Consider the following 19,032-nt stretch of genomic DNA (forward strand, 5'->3'; position numbering starts at 1 on the left):
TGTTATTATAGGTATTTGTTGTAATCAAATAAAAATTGCCTACATTTATCTTTGTAAATTTGAAAAACAAATGTCTTCTTTCTAAAGAAGAAAATTGAAGATATGCCCAAGTTCACTATCCCAGAGATAAGCACCCGAAACTGTTGGCTCTATTTTTCTCCAAGTCTTTTTTTTAATGTTATTGTTTACATATGTTCATTTTTGAAATGAAACCAGGCTCTGATTGCCTAATTATCATGTTACCAATTTCTTGTAAAATAGTCGTTTTGTGTTTGTTTTTTTTTGTTTTTTTACCTAAAACAATATAAAAATTCTCCTAAAGTGTGTCACTTTACTACTTCATGACACGAATGGTGTGCTATTTCCCTTCTGATCTGCTGCTGGCATTTTGGTGTTCAGTTTTTAATCATAAAACACGGTATGATGAATATCCTTTCATCTTGGTAAATGTCTCTATTTCCCCCGATGAACTCTCTGAAGTAGAACGCTGTTTTTAACGTCAAGTATTTACATGTGATCCTCATGGCTATGTAAATGTCCCAGGTCCATAGAGTTACAGTTTCCTGTGTCAAATGTGTCTTCTACGGTCTCCAGCCACAGTATATATGGAACAGTGCCAGCAGGAGTGGGGTGTGTGTGTGTGTGTGTGTATTCTGTCCACTCTTCTCTCTCTTTTTAAAAAATTTATTTTATTGATTTTTCAGAGAGGAAGGGAGAGGGACAGATAGTTAGAAACATCGATGAGAGAGAAACATCGATCAGCTGCCTCCTGCACACCTCCTACTGGGAATGTGCCTGCAACCCACGTATATGCCCTTGACCGAACCCGGGACCCTTCAGTCCGCAGGCCGATGCTCTATCCACTGAGCCACACCGGTTTCGGCTTCTTCTCTCTCTTAAGCACTGAGTTCCTGGGAAAAACTTAGTTCTCTCTAATGCTCTGCGTGAAGGCCCATCGCGGTAACACCGGAACTGTTTACCGTGCCGAGACAGTCCCTCAGTCATCCTGCAGGTAGACCTGTGCCTCACCTTGGGACTTGCTCCGAGGAGAACCAGTTTAGCGGTTAAACGAGTGACTGCCCGTGGCGCCAGAACGTGCTGTGTCCCGCTCACTGGCTTACGTCGCCGCTCCATGAGGCATGCACACAGAAAGTGTGGCATTTCTCTCTTCGTTTTCCCATCGGGATAAACCAGGGCTAGAAACTGTAAATTCTGGCCGAAACCGGTGTGGCTCAGTGGATAGAGAGTCAGCTTACGGACTGGAAGGTCCTGGGTTCGATTCTGGTCAAGGGCATGTACATTGGTTGCGGGCACATCCCCAATAGGGGGTGTGCAGGAGGCAGCTGGTCGATATTTCTCATCAATGTTTCTAACTCTCTATCCCTCTCCCTTCCTCTCTGTAAAAAATCAATAAAGTATATTTATAAAAAAATAATAATAATAAAATAAATAGAAACTGAAAATTCCGAATGGGTACCTGACAGCCTCCATGGCTGTCCCCGGGGTCACGCCGTCCAACGCCGCTCTTGGTCGCTTTAAATTTACGATCGCAGCCCTCAGATGGGCAGGCCGAGAAGCCGGGCACGCCCACTGTGCTTTCCTGCCAAACCCACGTTCCCCCCCCCCCCCCCCCAGACCTGACTCTGGTGTGTGCTTCTTCCACTGCCTTCCTGCCTCCCGCCCCGGCATCAGCCAGGGTGGGCCAGGTGACGCCGCGGTAACAGCAGCCCCTCGCGTCTCAGCAGCTTCCCCGGCGATGTTGCGTGTTCAGGTCCCACGCCACGTGTGTGCTGGCGGGCACTCGCTCCCATTAACGTGGTCCCCAAGGAGGAGTCCAGGCAGCCGGCAGCGGCGACTGTGCCAAAGGGAAGCCTGTCCCGGAGGGTCTGGCGCTGGCGATGAAGCGCTCCGGGCTAGAAGTGACAGCCATCACTCCTCATCGAGCGCAAGTGGTCCTGGGCGCCACCCGGCGCGGGGCCCGCGGGCGGCATTCTGCACTGGGGGGCAGGGGCCGAGCCCAGAGCTGAAGACCCAGCACATGCTCTTCCCAGCCACCGATTCCTTTTACGTGTTCACCGAGAAGCACCCTTCCCCCCACCCCTGCCCCCAAATACCCTGAAGCTTAGTCATTATCAAATTTGCAGTCCTATGAATATATACCTTCTTTGTTTTAAAAAAATTTTTTTTTAATTGATTTCAGAGGTGAAGGGAGAAGGAGAAAGACATAGAAGCATCAATGATGGGAGAGAGAGTCATGGATCGGCCGCCTCCTGCACGCCCCCTACTGGGGATGGAGCCCGCAACCTGGGCATGTGCCCTGACCGGGAATCGAACCCTGACCCCCTGGTTCCTGAGTCCATGTGCAACCACTGAGCCACACTGGCCGGGCGACAGTATATTTTTTTTTAGATTTCCCCTCCTGCTTACAAAGCAACATTCCTTTGCAAAGGCTAACACACCCTCCTTCTCGCTCCGCTCCGCAGTGGCAGCTGAAGTACCCCAAGCTGGTCCTGCGCGAGGCGGGCTCCGTGCCCGAGGAGCTGCACCGGGACGTGCAGGCGGCCTTCGCCACCCTGCACCAGCACGGCTGCCTGGCGCGCGACCTGGTGAGGATCCAGGGCAAAGACCTGCTCACGCCGGTCGCCCGCCTCCTCGTGGGCAACCCGGGCTGCACCTACAAGTACCTGAGCACCCGGCTCTTCGCCGCGCCCTGGCCCGTGCGGGGCTCCAGCGTCGCCTACCACGCGGCCGAGATCGCCGCCGCCTGCCAGACCCTCCTCAGCCTCAACGGCTACCTGCAGCTGGAGACGGCGCAGGCGTGGGAGGAGCTGGTGGCCAAGGAGAGGGCCAACATCGACGAGGTGCCCGTGTGCATCGGGCCCGACTTCGGCCTGGGCATCTTCGACGGGCCGGACGAAGCGGACATCCGGAGCCGGTCCGCGTACAACGTGACCCTCCTCAACTTCATGGACCCCCGGAAGATGCCCCACCTGAAGGAGGAGCCCTACTTCGGCATGGGCAAGATGGCGGTGAGCTGGCACCACGACGAGAACCTGGTGGACAGGTCGGCGGTGGCCGTGTACAGCCACAGCTGCGAAGGTAGGGGACGCGCAGGGGACACGCAAGCCCCGAGGGGGGGCGTGCTCACGGGTTTGTGCATATGTGCATGGTCCCAGGTGTTGCTTATGTGTGTGTGTGTGTGCGTGTGCGTGTCCCCTGAGGCTGGCCGCAGCCGCGTACCTGCAGTGTACAGCTGTGCTGTCGGCTCGCTGTCACCCGTGCACGGAGAGGACACCGTCGCATGGCAGCGCGGCTGTCACTTTGTCCCTGCCGTGCCCCCCGGAGAGCCAGGTGCCTTTGTCTCCAGCACAGCGTGGGTTGTCGAGCCGCTCTAATTAACTCGCCGATGAAAAGGGCCGGGAGAAGCAGAAAGCTGTCAAGTCTGCGCAGGTCCCCCCCAGGTGCACGCGTCCCGTCTCGCCCAAATGTTTCATTGCGGTTGACATCCCTGTCTTGTCAGATAGGGCCCCGTTCTTGGCTTCATCCCGCTGTGACCCCCGCCCTTCCCTGCAGAAGCCAGCGAGGCGGGCCCTGTGAGCAGACGGCCCTCACTGCTCAGGAAGCTCTCTGGCCCCGACCCCCATCCCCAGCCCTTCTGCGGGGTTACACCTGACGGTGCGTGTGTCAAGCTCGTCCTACGTTTCCTGAAGCCCGGGCCCCTCAGAACACAGGCTGCATTTGGTGTGTGGCCCGCCCGATCTTCCTTCTCTTGTCCAGTTTTTAGGGCAATGGTCGGCAAATTCACTCGTCCACAGAGCCAAATATCAACAGGACAACAATTTAAATTTCTCTTTCGAGAAGCCACATTTTTTAAACTTCAACTTCTTTTAACACCACTTCTTCAACATAGACTCGCCCAGGCTGTGGTATTTTGTGGAAGAGCCACACTGAAGGAGCCAAAGAGCCGCATGTGGCTCGAGAGCCGCAGTTTGCCGACCACGAGTTCAGGGTCTCTTGGTTTTCAGGATGTTAAGAAAGTAGTTCCCTCTGTCACACAGCATGACCGCTGCTGACGTTCTGATCCGCCTGATCGCCTGACCAAGCCTACAAGACCTCAGTGTAGCCTGCTTGCTTGCTTATGCCTTCTACCTGCGTATTGAAAAGGGCTTGGAAAACCAGAGTTCTGGACGTCCCACGAGAGAACGAACTGGAACTTTAAAGGGTCACTGCTTTCTCACAACCGTTGAATTGGATCTGGTGGTGGCTGTTAGTGATTTTTTTAAAAAAAATATGTTTTATTGATTTTTTAAAGAGGAAGGGAGAGGGATAGAGAGTTAGAAACATTGATGAGAGAGAAACATCGATCAGCTGCCTCCTGCACACCTCCCACTGGGGATGTGCCCGCAACCAAGGTACATGCCCTTGACCAGAATCGAACCTGGGACCCTTCAGTCTGCGAGCCGCCGGACGCTCTATCCACTGAGCCACACCGGTTCCGGCTAGTAATCATTTTTGAATAATAAAATGACTTTTGGAAAAAGGGATTTGAAAAGGAAATCCCCCTGGCTGTCTTCAAATCCCTTACGATACCCCCATCACAGAATAGCCCTCAGGGTCGCCAGACGCTTTTCCAACCTCGCCTGATGCCTGCGGCCCGAAACCAGGAGCCGGTCTGCGGTGGGAAGTCTCACTGGCTGCCTTGGGGCCCCAAAGAGCGAATGATGCGGACCCAAGACAGCTGCCCCCGGGGGAGGGATGCTATCCTCCTGGGAAGAGCTGGGTTCCCTGCTCTGTAAGGGCCTCGCCAGGCCTTAGGAAACGTCGCACCCAGGAACTGCCGTGTGAGCCAGCCGTGGAGGCGGTTCGGGTCTCTCCTGAGGAGGCCGAGCTCTGACAGGGAGGCGGTGGAGTGTGGTGGCCGCCGGCCACAAAGGAGCCTTTGTGCTCCGGTCCGGTCAGCCCGCCGCTTAATGGCCCCATTGTTCTCCCGGAGTGTGGGTGACCGAGCCGCTTCTGAAATCTAGAATATCTCCCAGAAAGGAATTTAAATGTCCCATGAATAGCTTCTGCGGTCGGGAGCAGTTAAGACTGGTCAAGTGCCTTTATCTATTGATGTGTCTAAATAAATAGATAAAGGTTTGTCTAAGATAAAGGTCTATTTATTTAGACACATGAATAGATAAAGGTTTGTCCTCCTCCGGTTAGCCCCTGGAGGGGGGGGAACCTCAGGTTTGGAACCTGCAACCCCTCGAGATTCCCCGAAGTCTCTCTAATAACAACAGCAATACTGGGAGCTCTTTTATTGAGCACCTACTAGGTGCCTGCGAGCCACACTCAAGGGGCCAAAGAGCCGCATGTGGCTCGAGAGCCGCCGCAGTTTGCCGACCACAGACCTAGCCGAAGCCTCTTATTCCGCCGATGGAAACATGAAGGTGGGGAGCAGGGACGTGGCCCTACCATGGTCACGTGGCTCCTGAGTGCCTCCTGAGCACGAGGTGCCCCCGTGGGAGAGGAAGCGGAATGAAACTGGGGTGGTGCTCAGGATCTTCTGGGCTGTGCTCCCAGTACCTGCTCCCGGGACGGCCTTCCCGCAGGTTCATAAAGCGCCAGCCACCCCTCTCCGGCTCGCCCCCGCTGCTCGGGGTCAGGAGAAGTAATTTGTCTAGGATCCGTGTAATTATATCCTAAATTCGCCGGCTTCCCGAGCAGCCCCAGTTAATAGCTCTCTGAGGCGGGAAGATTGAGACGGGACAATCTTTAATCAGGAGCGGCTTTGGGAGCCGTGTGTAAATAGACAGAGTGTTTGATTTCTCTGGTCCGGCTCTGCCGGTATCGCCCGTCTCCCCAGGATGTGCGCGTTCGCAGGGAAGGTGTCAAACCCCGTTTCCTGCCCCTCCATCTCAGACGGGAGCGCCTTCAGAGAAAGGCCGCTGACACAGCAGAACCACGGGTTGCTTACCGTTCCTGTCTGCTCGGAAGGACACGTCTTCCGCGACTCTGTCTCTCTGGGAAAAACAGTTCTGAATTTAACGGCGCGATTGCCAAACGCTGCAGATTCTCGCTATTAGTTTCTCGGTCTCCCATGAGGGGCCCGAGAGGAGGAGGGAGGGGAGGCGGGGCCAGGCCTCCTGCCGCCAAAGAGACAGGGTGAGCGGTGCACCTGCTCTCTCCCTCCCCGGCCTCTGAGCAGCTTCCGGCTGTGGGTTCTGAGCCGGGACCCACTGGGTCTCCTTCCCTTTTTCCTTCACACGTACCGAGTCCTCCATTTCCATCACCCCCATGGCTGTGGAGGCCTGTGCCCCTGCCAGCAGCAAGCTTGCCTCCTGCTCCTCCCAGCCCCGGAGAGAGAGCACTCTGCCTGGAGAACTCTGCCCAGAGGCCGTGGCGGGAGAGTCCTTCAGGAGGAATTCCAGAACGTTCTGTGGCGCCTGTCATTTGCCATCAACTGGGAAACCTGTGCAGAAAAAGTACCCCAGGTCTGGCCATGGAGGCCAGACAACAGAGGTTCCCCATCCCAGACCCTGGAACGTCATAGGTGAGCCCTGGGCACAGACGGCATCATTAGGCTTCACAGACCAGCCGACCACGTGCGACCTCCGGGGCTCTCCTGTCTGGGGATGTGCGACGTGGCTGGGGAGGGACCGGGTACCTCAGCCTCTCCGGGTGCGGGGCTCAGGGAGCCGAGAGAATAACTGGCGGGGCCAGAGTCTTAGAAGCCTTAGTGCTTGGCCAAGGAAACAGGACTTTTTTTTTTTAATGTGTGGCGATGATGAATATGTCCTTACGCAGCGGGGAAGTCGTGGACACCCGATATTAATGGCGTTATTATGAAACGTGGTACGAAAATCCAAGCGATATATTTTGATTACAACTGTCATCTCTTCCTTCCTGCTCAGGCCTCTTCGCTTCCTGGCTGCATTTAGCCTTGAAACCCGTCAGCCTATTCGACGACATTTACCTTTTATTAAAGTAAAATAATTTTTTCTAAACATGATGCAGCATAAAAAAAAAAATCAAATTGACTCCTTGGGGAGGGGGAGGGTTAGCTATTAAGGACTTACATTAAACTTCGCCTTATAAAAGTGTTTTGTTTTGTTTTTTAAATTGTATTTGGACCTTCGTTGGCGGAATAAAATAGTATTCCTCTGCTCCTTTCCAAAATAACCCCGGGGCAGAGGAATGGCTCACAGTTGCTCTAGGCCTGTGGTCGGCAAACTGCGGCTCTCAAGCCACATGCGTCTCTTTGGCCCCTTGAGTGTGGCTCTTCCACAAAACACCACGGCCTGGGCGAGTCTGTTTGGAAGAAGTGGCGTTAGTGTGTGTGTGTGTGTGTGTGTGTGTGTGTGTGTGTGTGATACTATTCTATCTACATGGAAAGAACTTGGAAACTTTTCTCTGACTGTGCTCTTAAGTAATTTAAAGTGTATTTAAATTATGCCTTCTTTGTGTGGTAGCATTCTTCTTTGTAATTCTCTGGACCCGTGTTTTCCTGAGAGACAGTCCTCAGACCACTTCCTCTCTCTCATCTGTGCGTTGTTTAGCTTTTCTATCTCTTCTGGGGTGGCTTTGGTTATTCATAGATTCCTAAAAACTAACAGTTTGATCTAGATTTTTCTAACTCATTTGCAGGGAATTTAACAAAATAACCTTTATCTCCTTGATATTCTCCCCTTGATATCTGTGGTTATTTCCTCATCGCGTTATAAAGTTTTTTGATGAAAAAATAAATGATGCTGAAAACGTCCTAAAAAATGCGTGTTTTTAAAAATGTGATCGAAAAGGAAGCTATTTTCATTTAAACTTGAGTTATCCCTGAGGTAACTGCTATGGCAGCCAGAACCTCGGGTGTTTGAAACCCCTCCTTTCTGATCACCCCTTGTCTCGCGACAGGCCCGGAAGAGGAAAGCGAGGAGGACTCGCCAATGGAAGGCAGAGATCCTGACACTTGGCACGTTGGTTTCAAGATCTCCTGGGACATAGAGACACCTGGGCTGGCGATCCCCCTTCACCAAGGAGACTGCTACTTCATGCTCGGTAATGAGGAACATGGAGCCATTTGGATGCTCTGTTGTCTAAGTTTTACAACATCGGGTACATACCACTGCGGGCCGGGCCATCCCTCCTCCCCCAACTCGGGCGTTGCCCCTGCTCTGGGCTTGGGTGCCCTCCGCCCCCTCCCCCAGCGTGGTGCCCAGGCCCCAAAGGTTCTAGGACCACATGGTGTGAGAGGGGAACAAAGGAAGGCGGTGCCAGGGGTCAATTTGTCTCTTATCCATTTCTTTGAAAAGTTACCTGTGTTTTATTCTTGCCTGAGAAGCAGGGTAGTAATGAAAATAGTAATTAATCCCATTGTCCTTTTGACTTACCTGTTATAAAGCACATGCATTTAAAAATACACGTTGGGTCCTTTGAGCTGTTGTAGGCGATGAACAGAAGAAGTGAGTGTTATTTTACAGAAGCTCATAGCCAAGACATACTATCTAATCCTGACGTCCCAGCTCCTGGCTTCAGATATGGGGGTGGGGGGTGGGGGGTAGGGGCAGCTGGTTCCCTCCTGGCCCAAGCCAAGCATAGCAAGAGGTACCCAAGGTTTGCATCTAGAATATATTTTCTTATTAAGATATCTCATTGGCCGAAACTGGTTTGGCTCAGTGGATAGAGCGTCAGCCTGCAGACTGAAATGTCCTAGGTTCGATTCCAGACAAGGCCATGTACCTTGGTTGCGGGCACATCCCCGGTAGGGGTTGTGCAGGAGGCAGCTGATTGATGTTTCTAACTCTCCTTGATGATTCTAACTCTATCCTTCTCCCTTCCTCTCTGTAAAAAAAAATCAATGAAATATACTTTAAAAAAAGATATCACATTGGATTTGTACACAGTTTTCCTCCATCTCCTCTTAAACAAAACCTCCCCAACAAGTAAAAACGCAACCCGGGTCCCATGCCCCTCTTATCCGCACTTTCCCAAGTCCGCACCCTCCCAGCAGCCCTGCGCAGGGACCCGCGCCCTGCTGCTCTCTGAAACCCGAACCCCATCGCCCTTATGAAAAGGGAACAGTTTAGCTCAATTTAGAATAATATATTGGTCTGCAGAGGAAGTGCGGGCCGAGCCCTGCTGTCTAAGGAAATACCAGGGGGTGTCTGATGGGGGCGCCGGGTGCCTGCCATAAATCCCGCGCCCACGGGTGAGCGCAGGCCCTGCCGCCGGTGCCCCGGGACACGCTTAACTGGCGTTGTCACGGTTTCCCTTTGAAATCGGAATCTCTGGCCTAATCTCGGAGTTAGACATGACCAGATTTGCAAACAGATTTACAATTTTCACTAATTTTCCAACCAGGGCTTCAGAACACACTCAGAGAGGGGGACAGACGCCGGCCTTTGTGGGAGCGGGTGATTTACTCGGTCACAGCTGTTTTCCATAGACGGCGTGTAGCCGGGGCGGAGGGGCTTAGCGGCTGGGAGACACGCCGTGAGCTCGGTTCTGTGGGGGACAGATTCTACAGTTCAAGGGCCATCGACCCAATTAAGTTCCTTAAGCAGGAGCCTGGCGTGGAGCTGGGGTGTTTTAGGACAAAGGTGAGCGCTAGGTAAACAGTCGGGGCTAACCTCCCCCCCTCCCCTTTAATTTATTATTACTACTGTTTACCTGTCACTATTGTTTCCTTAAATCCAACTGTATCTCACTTTCTTTTTCTTTTTCTTTTTTTTTTTTTTTAAATATGTCTTATTGATTTTTTACAGAGGAAGGGAGAGGGGCAGAGAGTTAGAAACATCAATGAGAGAGAAACATCATCGATCAGCTGCCTCCTGCACACCCCCTACTGGGGATGTGCCCGCAACCAAGGTACATGCCCCCGACCGGAATCGAACCTGGGGCCTTTCAGTCCTCAGGCTGACGCTCTATCCACTGAGCCAAACCGGTTTCGGCTGTATCTCACTTTCAAATACCTGCTGTTACTGGGACAATTGGCTGCTTTGAAGCTTCAGTTGCCCAGTAGAAATTCTACTGCAGAAAAAAAAAAAATCAAAAGGCAAAACCCACCGAAACGCGTGCTCCTTCGTTGGGGGTAAAATAGTGCAGAGGCGGGCACGTCCCCGCCGCCCTGCACCCTCTGGGGGGTCCTCGCAGTGAGCCCTCTCGGCGTCTCTGTCTCCCCTGGCACTCGGTGCCAGTCCTCGCTGCCAGGCTTGCAGTGAGGCCGGACGCCATGTGGGGGGCAGTGCTCTGCAAACCCTGATTTGCATGTGGGACCTGGGGAGCCTGGGACCTGGGCGGAGGTTCTTGGAGAACCGAGGAGGCGAGCAGGCGTCGAACCTTGTGTTCCCAGCCTGCTTTGCGCCCCGAGTTTTGCCAGCTTTGCACCTCACTATTCCACATGTATGTTTTCATAGGAACCACGAGAAAGGTAAATCTTTTTTTAAAAATATATTTATTTTTATTGACTTCAGAGAGGAAGGGAGAGGGAGAGAGAGACAGAAACATCAACGATGAGAGAGAATCATGGACCGGCTGCCTTCTGCACGCCCCACACTGGGGATGGAGCTCACAGCCTTGGCATGTGCCAGATTGGGAATCAAACAGTGACCTCCTGGTTCATAGGTTGATGCTCAACCACTGAGCCAGGCCGGCTGGGCCAGGGCTAGGGAAATCTTATAGTTGATGCCTGAGGGTGAGAAGAGGTAGCAGCGGCTTGAATCCGGGCTCTGCAGGAACCGCGGCCTCAGCTTGCTTGAGGCTGAGTTACTCATACAGCCGGTCAGGAGGTTCCTGTAAACGGGGTTGCCTGTCTGAAACCTCAGTATGCCGTGCTCTGTTTTGGGGTCACCAGAAGCACACGGGGGGGTGGGGGGGTGGAGAGGTCCGCAGCCCGGGGGCAGAAGGAGCAGCGGTCCCTGGGAGTCAAGCAGAGGCCTCCCTGGGACCTCCCCTCGGAGCCGGTGGCATCTCAGTAAACCCACCCCAGCAAGCCCAGTCCTCACTCTGCCCCCCCAGACATTACATTCCCTGAAAAAGCCTTTTCTTCTTTCCCTGTGACCCCGTTCCCTGCCTTCCCCCAAGCTCTGGCCCGCCAACCCAAGTCAAAAGCGCCTATGATTTACGGCCTAATCATAAATTCTCCGTAATTGTGCTTTATTGCCTCTCACGGGTCGTGAAACGTAGGTGCCACGTTCTGCTCTCTGCCGGGGCGGGGTGGGGGGCGGGGGGGGGCGTGTAAGACAGAAGCCGCAGTGAGTTATAACCGGGCGCGGGCGGCCATTCCCGGGGAGAGTGCTCCCGCAGCCAATGAGCGCCGCCACCTTTGTTTCCCAGAAAAGTGGGGACACAGCAGGATAGTCTCCCCACCGGTCCTCACCTCTTGAGTGTGTCTCTCTCCTCCGGAAATTCTCTCTAAACGATGCCCCCAAATGCTGACATTTTCAAGAATGAGTTTAACAAAAATATATATATATATTTTTAAACCCACTCTTGAAACAAAAATTTTTTTAGAGAGAAAGGGAGAGGGAGAGAGAAACGTCAATGATGAGAGAGAATCATGGATCGGCTGCCTCCTGCACGCCCCCCACTAGGGATCGAGCCCACAACCCTGGCATGTGCCCTGGCCAGGAATCAAACCATGACCTCCTGGTTCCTAGGTTGACCCTCAACCCCTGAGCCATGCCGGCCTGGCCAGAAAGTGGGCCGTTGGACTCCATACCTGATTTTTCCGCATTCAGGAGCATTCGAGGGAGGCGGTGGCTTTGGGATAAGCTCCGAGGACAGGAGCCGGAGTGCGTTCCTGGGTGCTGGGAAGGACTTGCCCCTCTTACACTTGCTTAGCGTAGCCAGTCTTTTTGCTTCTTTCTGTGAGATTTGGCCTTGAACTTGACTTGAATGACTTGTGATGAGTCCCTGTGGAGGGCCAGGCTGGATGCTTGGATGTATTTTATTTATTTTTCATAACAGGCCTATCAGCTGGGTACTCCCTGCCCTCTGATCCCCAGGTTTCCCCCCAGAAAAGGAAGTTGATGGGGAGGGACTGCTATCGTGGACATCGATCTGTTCGGGGTATGAAAACGCTCCAGAATGAGTGCGTGTGACAGGTGCACAGTGCTGTGAACAGCAGCGCAGGGAGTGCACGCGGTGTACTTTCAGTGAGGGCTTGTTTGGTGTGTGAATCACATGTCAAGAGAGCGCTTTTGAAAAAATGAAATGGAGGCTCAGAGAGGTGAAAAGACTGGTTCAAAGAGACAAACCTAGTCAAGCTGGTGCTTGAATCCAGGTTTTGCTGAGACCAAAGCTTCCTCCCGCTGAACTATATTTCATATTCCGGAACACTTATAACCTCCCCAGCACCTCACACAGTCCTTTGAACGTGGTAGGTGCTTTAATATTGATTATTGAATGAATGAGTGAAAAAATGAAGCAAGGATTAGCTGTATTTTTAAATTTTATTTATTTTTTAAATTTCATGGCAGTACGTGTTGACCATCCATGCAAGAGGAAATATTTATTCTGATTTTGAAAGCTGCTGGCTGGGAGATGTTTTGAAGTCCTTCCCCACAACAGATGGCCTAGTTCACCCCATAGCTGGGTTTCTCCAGAGAAACCTTCTAGCATCTTCCATGGTCCTCCGTTCCTTCACTGACCGGTGCTTTAGCTTCTTCCTGTCTAGTCCAGATACACACGGGACATCACAGAATTTCCCAAATGGACGCCATGTGTGGGTGGATCAGTCAGTACATTCTCGTCCAAACCTTTTATGAGAAAACCACCAAAGGTAACAGAAGCGTGTGGGTCTCTTTGAAGCCGAGGAGGATGTGTTCCTATGAATCTTGTGATCCTTTCGTTCTCGCGTGTTTCTCTCCGCCGGACTGTGTTGGGATCATTCTGCATCCGGACTGGGTGGGTGGAAGTTTTCTCTTTGGCCTGAAGCCTTAATATGTTGTCTTGGACTCTCTACCTGTCTGACTCCGAAAAGCATGAGCAGTGGGAAAGAATTTTTCAGGCTTTTAATTTGACTGCCTGTCCCATATCTATTCTTTGCCATAAAGAGAGCGGAAGAATGACTATGAATGAAGCCCGTAAAAAAATGGATCCCCACAGAAGGCTTGAGCCCAGGACTAGACCAGGAACAAGTCTGACTTTCCTAAATTGTCAGTCCCTTTAGCACAAGCATGTCAAACCCTCGGCTGGCGGGCCGCATGCCTCCTTCAGGGTGTGAGTTTGACATGCTTGCTGTAGCATATTTCAAGGCCTGAGTATAAGCTCATGATGGATGATTCAGTAACCTTTTCCTATGGAATAATTCTTCTAGGCTCAACAAACATTTAAAAGTGCTTAAAAGGATATAAATGATAATTCTTGGTCAATGTACCGTAGTGGCTTTGCCCTAAAATTCTTTCCCTGTAATTGGTCCTGGCACAGATTTTTTTCCTTTTCTTTGTTCACTCTGTTCCCTCCACCGTGTCATGCTTTTCCCACCATCTAGGTGTAGTATATCTCACCTACTGAGAGGTGACATTAAAAAAAACTTAGTGCCCAGGATGGCAGGGGCACCAACCAGTCAGTGCGGGATTGGTAAGTCCCCTCTGGACTGTTGTGATTGAGACAGAAGTCACATGTGACCCGCTGGCGGTGAGCTTTTAGGGCAGGGGTCTTCAAACTTTTTAAAGTGGGGGCCAGATCACGGTCCCTCAGAGAGCTGGAGGGCCGGACTATATGAACTACTAATTCCTACTGTAACACCTCGGCTGCGCTCACTGCCCACAAAACCTGGCGGGCCAGATCAGACTCCTCTGCGGGCCGCATGTGGCCCGCGAGCCGTAGTTTGAAGACCCCTGTTCTAGGGGGTCACACTATGTTATATATGTTCCTGTACTGCCCACAGCACTGAGTGCCTCATGCACGTATCGGGAGCTCACCACGTATTGGAAAGACATCCTTCCTTCCTGGCAATTAGTCAGGAACCATAGCCATCTTCCTCTATGGCCAAGGGGATATTATATAGATGGGAGATAGAAGTGAATAAGGAGGGAAGTCAAGCCCGGCCTGTGTGGCTCAGTGGTTGAAGGTTAACCTTTTAACCAGGAGGTCACTGTTTGATTCCCTGTAAGGGCTTTTGATCAGGTTTCAGGCTTGATCCCCATTGTGGGGTGTGCAGGAGGCAGCCAATCAGTGATTCTCTCCCATCATTGATGTTTATATATCTCTCTCCCTCTCCCTTCCTCTCTGAAATCAATAAAATATCACTTTTTTTTTTTTTTTTTTTAAAGAGGGAAGTCAAAGGGTACGTGAAGGATCAGGCTTTAGGGCTTATGTGGCTGCTTCTGTTTCACTCATCACCTTTATTGGGAACGTGAGTAGAGGTGATGGGTTTCGTACGAATGGGGAAAAGAAGAAAACCACCCCATTCGGGGTGCGTGACCTCACCCCTTGTCTCCATCGCCCCCGCCCCCTCTGCCCGCCTGCTCTTGGGAAGCATTGCAGCCAAATGGGATTAGCGTTCTTTTCCCATATTTAGAAAGCAGCAATGAATGATTAACCTCAAGAATCCATTCTCTCCACAACCCAACCACAAACGAAGCATTCCAAAAAAGTTAATTAAAAAGCGCTCACACTCAGGAGGGCGAGCTGTGTCCCCCGAGGCCATCCTCACCTCTGTGTGCGCTTTTGTGAGCGAGCTGGCACTCCCGCGGGAACATGGACCTGAGGGGAGACACACAAACCTGTGGGCGCCTCTCCGGCCCTCGGCGATGGCTGGGTGCCATGGTTTTCACTTGGGCAATGAGCACCTCTTTTCGGAGTCTCTCTTCATGGAATATTTTCCATTGGATCCTTCCAAAATAATGATACTTAGGGTTCCGTTTTTCCTTGCTAAGTACAAAAGTAGTGATGATATGGGCCATCCAGATAAAGACGCCATGAATGTTAAGATGTCTCCAATTTCAGAGACGTTGACTCAGAAGAAAACTGTATTCCTTGGAGCCGATGAACTGTGGTGTGTGAGTCTTTGTAGAGAGCTTACAGACTGGAGGAGAGGGTAAAATCTGGAGCACAAAAGGCCTGTGGTCGTGACGCAGTAAGGCGTCACCAACAAACAACCGGTCACCAGGAGGTGCATGGAGCATCTCTCGAGGGCCAGGACTCAGGGTTCGAGTGGCGAGGCGGGGCTCACATGGGGCTGGGGGGGGGGGGGGCGCACAGCAAAGAGGAGGGTGGGGGGGGCTGGGGCAGGAGGTGGAGCGTGGGGGAAGAGCATGAGTTGGGAGCATCTCAGGGTGCCAGCAGCATCCACAGTGTGTGTGAGGCGTTGTGGGGCGGCGGACATGGCCCTGATGGCAGGCTAGGCCTAGGGGACCTTACACACGCGCGATCTGATCATGCGCTGGGCCTCCCAGTGGATAATAAAAACACATCGTCATATCACCACCCAGAGACCCTATCAGTCATAGCTTCTTAGTTTAATTCCTTCCAGTGTTTCTTTCTGTCCGTGGGAATATATGTTTATTCCTTTCTTTTATGTAATATTTTGTATCTTGTTTTCCCTTCAATATTCTTATGTCTTGACTATTTTTTCTTATTCAGGAATTCCTTGAAAACGGGGTTATTTGAAAGTGGCCTCCATAGGAATCCCCGACTTTTAGCCATTTAACTCCTTCCCAGTGTTTTCTCTGTATGGTTCATTTGGGGTAGTTTCTATTTCTGTGTATTCCCATTCACTGATATTTTCTTCTATAGTGTCTAAAGTGCTGTAAATCTCATTCAATGTATTACTTTAGTTCAGAAATGATATTTTCCCTTTTCATAAGCTTCGTTTTATTTCTATATTAAAGATACCTATATGAGAGAAAGTTGTATCTATCTTAAGTGTTATATATCATATGACTTTCATTTCTCTCTTACGTTAATTTTTGAATGGACACTGACATTGCAGATTTTAATTGCCGGGTGTCTGATTTCCTTAAACTCCTTTAAATAGTGTGAGCCTTCGCTCTAGTGAGTAATTAAATTACTTGGAAAAAGTTCCAATCTCTTAAGGCTTGCTGTTAGGCTGTGAGGTGAAGCTCCAGCAGCCTTTACCTTAGCTGACGTGTAATGTGCCCAGGTAAGAAGTGTCTGTTCTCTGCATGGAACTCCCATGTTGCTGGGGACAGCGCTATTCACGTCTCTCCTTTGAAATACTGGAAGTGCCCCCCCCCCCCCCATGTGGAGCTGGTACCGATTTAGCCTGACATGTGGGATCATTAGAATACACAACTACTTGGCCATTGTTTTTGTTGTTTTTACCCCCGCCGCCTGTGGTTTCAGGCACATTCTCCCGCTGATGAACTCACCACCCACTCCATCCTTGGGTTGTGCGTCCGTAGGCTTGAGTTCTGTTCTTTGAGCCAGAGCTTTGCAACATGCTGAGCTGGTTGGTTTGTTGCCCGGAAAACTGTTAGGATAAACTTGATGCTTTGATTGGGAGGAGAAAGAGGCAGATTTTTCAGATGAAAGTTACTCGACCCCAAATGGCATGAAAGAATTTCAGCTTCTTCTAAAATCACGGGTAGAATTAGATCTGTCATGAGAAAGAGGATGAGGTTCAATCCACGCATTTTTCCCTTGGTGGGGAATGGGTACCATCAGACTACAAGCAAGGAAGGAAACCAGACATCCCGGTTGTGAAGGACAGCCCTGGTGTACACCTGTTGTCCCGGGATAATTATTAATAACGTCCTGTCTCACTCTTAAAAATGGCATGGTTTGGTTGGCCATCTTATTTATAAAGAATGCTTTAAAGAATACAAAGTGATGTCGTTGTTTGCACGGTGGATTTACTGTTTGCTTTGTATGTTGGTGAAGCAGGATAATGTGACTAATAAGTGCGTGTGGTTTTGTTTTTAATTTTTGGTGTTTTTCCTGCAGATGACCTCAATGCCACCCACCAGCACTGCGTTTTGGCTGGCCTACCACCTCGGTTTAGTTCCACCCACCGAGTGGCAGAGGTAAGTGTAAATAAAAATGTGACTCAGACTTAATTGGACGTGGCAGAAGTGGTCGAATGAGCAATTTATCATAGAACTTTGGAAGAGCGTTTGATAGGAAAATTGCTTCCATCTACCTCGACTGCAGTCTCTGTTTACTTGCTTTTTTTTTTTTTTAGCGTTGAGTTGTGTTGGATAGATTTAGAGAGTGGGTTCGCGGCATGGGATAAGTATATTTTGCTTCTTTCGGGTTATATTTCTTGGCCAAGGTAAGTGCCTTTGGCAGGTGTTGCTAGTTGGAGGAGGTGTTCGTGCCTGTCAAGGTCAAAGGCAGGGGATGGCCAGAGGAAGTGGGATGGGTTTGTGGGCGTGTGATGACCAGACTAGTTGGGTACGGAAACTGAAGAGATGAGGAAAACCCTTAGTCATCACCCGGGATGCTGTGTGCTTCATTAGGAAGGGGTCCTGAGAGCAGAGGAGTTGTCCCGAAAAGGATGGGAAGTTGACCTCTTTTTCGTACCATAGTGTGAGAACGTGGGGGGCAGGGTAGTGGGGGGCCGGGAGAGATACAACAACGTGGCAGGGAATACAAGACCTTTTCAGCCCAGGCCATGTGGCTCAGTGGTTGAGCATTGACCTATGAACCAGGAGGTCATAATTCATTTCCGGGTCAGGGCACATGCCCGTGTTGTGAGCTTGATCCCCAGTAGGGGGCGTGCAGGAGGCAGCCAATCCGCGATTCTCTCTCATCATTGATGTTTCTCTTTCTCTCTCTCTCCTCCTTCCTCTCTGAAATTGTAAATTTATGTTTAAAAGACCTTTTCAGTGCTGAGACCCTATAGGCAGTGTCATGTCTTTGGTAATCAAACAGCATTTCTGGAGGACTGGCCGTGTTGCTGTGTGGCAGGGAGGGCGTCAGTGTCTATTTCAATCATGATGCCAGCACGCCCTGCAAGCACTCTCTCCATTTTCTCATTATCTTCCTAGCTTCTCTCTTCCGTTCACTCCTTCTCCTAAATATCTGACACCCCGGTTGCTTGGCTGTTGTCAGTAATGCTGTGAAGGAGAATGGCTGACACGTTTGGTTTCCTCAAGCCGCTCACCGGGTGAGAGTGGGTAGAGTGCAGAATGGAGCATGGCACCCGGCATGAGGCTTCCTGGGTGAGGTGACACGCAAGACTTCACCATGTAGGGATGAGGGGATCTTAGGTCAGTTGAGGACAGCTACTGGGCGAGGGTTCGTGACTGGGGCGGGGTGGAGGTCCTGGGCTTATTGAGTGGACACCATGATGCCCTAAAGGAAGTGTGAGCTGGTGAGGCTGGCTCCTGAATGAGACCAGCATGTGAAAGGGCTGGGACGTCAGATTGAGTGATTGCGCTTAGGCTGGTTGGCAGGTGGGATATTGAGTATGTTGGTGGTGACCTATTGGAGATATCTTTAGGGAAATAAATGTCATGGAGACATCCGTTCAGCCTGTTAGGATCTGAACTAAGGTGGTAGCAGCAGGGAAAAGGGAGACATTCCCATGACTGATGTGGGAGACATCGTGTCAGGCTTGGCAACTGGCCAACTAAAGTGGCAGGGGCAATGTAAGAGGGAATGAATGGAGGAATGAATGAACAAACAGACGAACAAATGAATGCTTTCCCGAATGCTTTCCATGTGCCTAGCTCTTGGATGACTCTGGGTGTCCAGTGTGGGTGATTTGGGAATGACATTAGAGGAAACAGATCTGTGACATCAGGGAAGACAGTAGTTTGTCCAGTTCTGAACAGGTTGATGAGTTCAGCTCCATGTTTTGTTTTTTTCTGGAGAGCAGTTTGGAGCTCCCTTCCCCGTGCCCCTCACACTCGGAGATCCTAAGACTAAAACACAGAAACTTTCTCATTCCGAGGCGTTTCCACGTCACATTGTACAAAACGTTAGGAACTATGCAGAGAATTTCTGTGCCAGGAGGTTAGCTATGAACATTATTGCTAAGGAATCAGTGTATATGACAAATCTATATATATAAAAGCCTAAGTGGGGGTTATGACTGGCCGACTGGCTGGTCGCTATGATGCGCACTGACCACCAGGGGGCAGA

The 19,032-nt window shown here is 50.9% G+C and overlaps 1 protein-coding gene across 3 annotated transcripts in view; it reads left to right on the forward strand.

Moving 5' to 3' along the window:
- The window catches only part of FTO (FTO alpha-ketoglutarate dependent dioxygenase), a gene marked incomplete at its 3' end in the record, with an annotated part of 206,394 nt that overhangs the window by 55,619 nt on the left and 131,743 nt on the right, over window positions 1-19,032 (forward strand). For all 3 annotated transcript variants that reach the window (XM_084861263.1, XM_084861264.1, XM_084861262.1), the window contains 3 exons: window positions 2,484-3,099; window positions 7,891-8,034; window positions 16,888-16,967. In XM_084861263.1, coding sequence (XP_084717389.1) covers window positions 2,484-3,099; window positions 7,891-8,034; window positions 16,888-16,967 — 840 coding nt within the window. The remainder of the gene's footprint in view (window positions 1-2,483; window positions 3,100-7,890; window positions 8,035-16,887; window positions 16,968-19,032) is intronic.

This window comes from Pipistrellus hanaki (assembly GCF_964339955.1).
Source record: "Pipistrellus hanaki genome assembly, chromosome: 15".
Lineage (NCBI taxonomy): Eukaryota > Metazoa > Chordata > Mammalia > Chiroptera > Vespertilionidae > Pipistrellus > Pipistrellus hanaki.